We start from the raw sequence: 4,948 nt of genomic DNA, 5'->3' as shown, positions 1-4,948 counted from the left end.
TCTCCATGGCTGGTTGTCTCCTGCGCTATCTCAGGACGTACTGTCAGTTTTGGGTACAGCTAATTTTCCACCAATCTATCTGTGTGTTAGAAAAATTCTTCTCACTTCGCCTTATAATTATATAAGGTGTTCTTGCTCTCAATATGCCATTGTATTATGAGACGAAAGGGAGTATCCCGCTAATACTGATACTCGGTTTACCACACTTTCCGGTAGAATGGCAAGGTATACATTACTCGTAGGATATTTTTCGTTTGCCAATCATGATTCAGAAGCATGGTCGATGTTGTGTTAATACTTCTCAACTGTTTAATGATGATCCATGCATATCTGATCAACCTCAAACGGGAAATAAGATTTCACTTCATTGCACTTGTGGGATCAAAGCATGCACATAATTTTACGTACATTGGTTGGCATATATATTACCAATTATTGAACATGACAATAATATCCATTATTTTGCGCATATAGCATAGGCCATAGTTGTATCCACATGTGGCCTTCTTGCTAATTAAACATCAATTGACAAACGCGCAGTGTTTCCGGACTTCTCCACGGGAGGGATCTGTAATTGGCAGAATGTTTCCCATCTTGATCATAGACCATGCGAAGCTCTTAAAGAATGCGTCCTGGCTGCTTGCGAACCTATCGACAATCGGCGCCGTCGTTGTTAATGCACCTGGGTCTGATTTGAGTTGTTGGTCAGAGTCAAGAAAGCCGCGATTTTTCTCGAGGTTCGTGAAGTAGTTCTTGTCAAAGGTGTCGGGCGTCGTCGGATCAAGGTCATTTAGAGAGTTTGCATCGCCGTTCCTTGGGCATCTCGTTGACAGGAACGCCCGGTAAGCCGCGTTTAGGGTCGGGTCAGGCTGGTTCGTCCCGCTGAAGTTGTACAGACGGTTCGTGACGAACCGGCATTTCACGCGACCGAAAGTGTGAGCACCTAGACATTTGCAACAAAATAAATCATGTTATTTTCTCTGTAAACATGAAACCACAATTACTACATCAATTTATCTTGTGAAATTCCTGTCATCAAATTATCCTCCCCTGCAATTTATAATTATTTAACTTTCGTTAAAAGCATTTAGAATGCTTCCATCGTTTATATAAACGCAGAAGTACGGGCTCAGCATCACGAAATAAATTTAAAACAAATTTTCATAAACGAGTATGATTATTGTTGGGCTAGTTTGCTGCAGGGGATACCTGAGAGAGCGACGAGGTCAGTAACGTCGAGATTGACGGCTTGGAACTTAAGGGTGAGATTCTTGAGGCCGTCGAACGGGCCGGGTAGGTTCTGGGCGCCGGCTATGCTGGAGGTCTTGCCGTCCAGCCTCCCCAGCAACACGCCCCACCCGGGTCCTCCGGACTGCACATCACATACATGCCAAATTAACAGCTACTCGATCGACTTGCTTGCATATATAGTTGCATATTCTACAGTTGCACCGACATGCCAAATTAACAGCCCTTTGCTTGCAGTTGCACCGACACACGAGGCGTCAAATCATTCACTTGGAAAGCTAAGTAAAACCTACCTACCAATCATGCACTCCTAATGAAGTTCGACTACTGTAGTACGTGGACGTACGTACCAGCTGGACGGAGATCTCGGCGGCGAGGGCGAGGATGTCGGCGCAGGAGACGACGCCGGGGCATGCCTTCTCGAGAGCGGCCTTGGCGGCGTCGACGACGGGATAGCCGCGCGCCGAGTTGTTGTTGGGGCGCGCGTCCTTCTCGGACTGGAAGCCGGGGAAGGTGTCCAGCAGCAGCGAGCCGTCGCAGCCCAGCACGAAGCAGTCGTGGAAATGGAGGCGGATGAGGCTGGCGAAGATGCGCGGGTCCGACTTGTGCGCCTCCACCAGCACCCCCTGCACGATCTTGTATGCGTCCGGACACGTGTGGTCGTAGTAGCTCACGCACAGCTCCGCCGCCGATGCGCTACTCCCGCCTCCGCCGTGGAGGAGGAGGCAGACGGCCGCCAGGACCGTCGCCTTGACGGCTAGCTGGGAGACCCGAGAAAAGGGGGAGGAAGAAGAAGCCATCTTGATGGGTTGATGAGCTCTGGGAGGAAACTGGAGCTGGATTTATAGGCCAAATACTCGTTCGTTCGTTTTAACATGTGCATGCATTAATTCTCCAGTAATTTAGGATACAGTAGAAATTTGGATGGACGGAGATAGGTTCGACCGTTCCAATCAACAACTAAGTAGGGACTAGGGAGCAATCAGCCGAGCCCCGTGGACTACTTTTCAAACTCGGTCGCGGTCCTTTCTTTGGTGTTTCCGATTCAATGAGTGAGTGTGTGCTGGATAGTGTACGTCTGAACGTCTCTACTCATCACATGCTTGCACGTATATGGCATCGTTTGTCACTGTGTGGTTCACGCACGGCATGTGTTGGGTGGTGCATCGTGTTCAGGTATTCTCAAAATGAAACATTGCTTTTTTGGGATTCATAAATATAATAGTATTAGAGCATCTCCACCAACGGCCCGACATCATTTTGGGTGCCGGCGTGGTTTTCGGGTTCACACCAGCACGTCCCAAAAAACGCCTGCGCGGTTTCAAGAACAATAAAAGCGCTGGCAACATTGTGCCGGCCCAAGCGCGCCGGCGTCTCATGGCACGTCGGTTTTCGCGGGTGGAGCCACCATGGCAGCGAGAGAGGAGGTGACGGTTCGCGTTGGAAATGACGGTGCATCCTAAATGCGACGCCTCGGCTGAAGCGCGGCCGACCGCCGATGGGACCACCGATCCACGCGCAGACGCCGCCGTAAATGTGACGCCTCGGCTGTTGTGCGGATAGTTGGCACCCCTATTTAGCCCTCCACCGTCGTGGCGCTATCCTCTCATCTCCACCGCAACCGCGCTATCCTCTCTCATCTTCACCACCGCTGCCGCGCTATCCTCTCCTCTCCACCACAACAATGCCGCGACGGCTTCATACGACCTACTCGATGCTTGGCCGCAACGACTGCCGCAGCCCGACGCCGATGTCAACTACAACTCCGACGACTCTGTCGACCCACGGTTTGAGGAGTAGGGTGAGGCGTATGTAACAGATGCAGAAGCTGAGGCGGCGGAGGAGGTGGCGATGTGGGGCGAGCGGCCGCAGGTCCCCGCTGACCCAGAGCATGTGGCGATCCTGGCGTCCTTGAACACGCAACGCTTCCGGAGGCTGAAGGAGGAACAACGCGAGTTCATCAACGACGCCAACTTCGAGCATGCCATCAAGATCTCGCGGTGGAGCGACAGAAGTTCCTTCAGCTGAACGCTCATCGCCAGGCCGAGGTGTTCGCCCACGAACAAGCGAGGCTAGGGCCGATGGCTGGCATCGCTGAGGGGACATCGCCGCCGACAAGCTCCTGCGTCACCGGCGTCCATGCTCCACTGCCACATGCGCGAAGCAAGGGTAAAGAGGTGGGCACGGACGCAGGCGGCAAAGGGGAAGAACGACGACGAGGCAGGCCCGTCGCACGCCCCAACCGACGGCCAGTAGATTAGGGTTCTAAGTTTAACTTTTATTTAAGTTTAAATTCAAGTAACTTTGTATAAATTCGTATGAATTTCGTATAAATTTCGTATGAATTTCGTTTTTTAAATGTCATTTACATTTGAATTTCTATTGGGGCTGCCGTATGGGGGGCATCGGTGCCGACGCCCCCCATACGGCAGTACCGGCGCCCCTGCCGACGACTATTTAGGGCATGTCGGTCAAGATGCTCTTATCAAGTCATGGCCATGCACCACTTCTATATTGTCATATTCCTATATCATTTTTTTCTCGAAATCACGTCCATCAATTGTAGTAACGTACTCCTACATATAATTCATATATTTCAGAAATGTCTCTAGCTAGACAACCAGAGAGGTCTTAACAGACTTTTCTTCTTCCCACCTCTTCCTCACAATTAATACCACACCAACTAACTGTCTGAATGAGACGAGAGAATATGATAGCATCAAATTTCACATAGTATACCATAATATATTGGATATTCCAATCGCTATCTTATGTTAAGAGAAAAGATTGACGTGGTGAGCTGTAAAGTAGAAGCTTCCTTCTTCTTTGTTTGAAGACGACAGCTGACTTCCATGCATGCAACATCTATGCATGTGTTACCACAACCCCGACTGTACCTGCTGAAGCCCATCAAGAGAAGGCCCATCCCTTCAAGGTTTACCCGGACAAGCGCACACGAGACGGCCCAACCCGAGATACCTGCATGAAAATTACATACAGGTGTCTGCTCCGTAATCGTAGGGATAATTTGGATAGGATCTGGCTTTAGATAGGATCTATGAGATTGATTTTTTTAATACAAGAAACATGTCCAAATATTCTTACAAAAAGTGACAACATACATCCGTGTTATATACTACTTGATAATACTAAAAGATAAGTGGCACCCGTGACGATGAAGGGCACTGTCCGGTGTGAGGACTACATTTTCATGTTCATCATGGATCCAACCCTATGGATCTCCGTGGCCGCGATGCAGTTTGGAGGAGTTGCGGCTCACTGGTTGCAAGCTGTTCAATCTAAAATTGTTTCCATGGTTTTTCAGCGTTTTGGGCGTAATCAACACCAAACGTTGGTCCCCCCTCTCTACCGTTTGGTTCAGATAGGAACTGTACATGAATATATTGATCAATCCGCCCGTTTCTTAGATGGCTAAAAACCAGTTGATAGGCTGTTAGTTGCTATTTAGAGTCCAAGTGATTTGGATACTGCGTATTTGCTTGCTTCTTTCCATGAAGAGATTGGCGATGGATCGACTGGTCTGAATGTTCCTCCACCAGTTCAGCAGCTGAGACGCATAAAACATCATCCTCATCGATTCCCCAGTGTTCATCCGTCTCATGTTGCTGATATTCCAGAGAGTTTCATGGCAGCTTAGAATGTAGTGGAAGACAAATTGCCACTGAAGGCCTGCATGCGT

At 49.3% G+C, this 4,948-nt stretch overlaps 1 protein-coding gene across 1 annotated transcript; it reads right to left on the bottom strand.

Moving 5' to 3' along the window:
* Positions 1-347: 347 nt before the first annotated feature.
* LOC124708183 (peroxidase A2-like) lies at positions 348-2,048 on the bottom strand. Its single transcript, XM_047239869.1, has 3 exons — positions 1,599-2,048; positions 1,210-1,372; positions 348-943 (listed from the first exon to the last, which is right to left on the bottom strand). Exons 1-3 carry the CDS (start codon positions 2,046-2,048, stop codon positions 522-524), a joined length of 1,035 nt encoding a protein of 344 aa, XP_047095825.1. The 3' UTR covers positions 348-521.
* Positions 2,049-4,948: the final 2,900 nt, after the last annotated feature.

This window comes from Lolium rigidum, chromosome 4, assembly GCF_022539505.1.
Source record: "Lolium rigidum isolate FL_2022 chromosome 4, APGP_CSIRO_Lrig_0.1, whole genome shotgun sequence".
NCBI classification, from domain to species: domain Eukaryota; kingdom Viridiplantae; phylum Streptophyta; class Magnoliopsida; order Poales; family Poaceae; genus Lolium; species Lolium rigidum.
The sequence above is the reverse complement of the archived record's forward strand: the minus strand, read 5'-3'. Positions and strand labels throughout refer to the sequence as shown.

Coding starts and splice junctions, on each gene's coding strand:
- LOC124708183 (XM_047239869.1), bottom strand. CDS start 2,048: ATGGCTTCTTCTTCCTCCCCCTTTTCTCGGGTCTCCCAGCTAGCCGTC. Junction 1,373..1,598: donor CCGAGATCTCCGTCCAGCTG/GTACGTACGTCC, acceptor TGTGATGTGCAG/TCCGGAGGACCCGGGTGGGG. Junction 944..1,209: donor TGACCTCGTCGCTCTCTCAG/GTATCCCCTGCA, acceptor GCAAATGTCTAG/GTGCTCACACTTTCGGTCGC.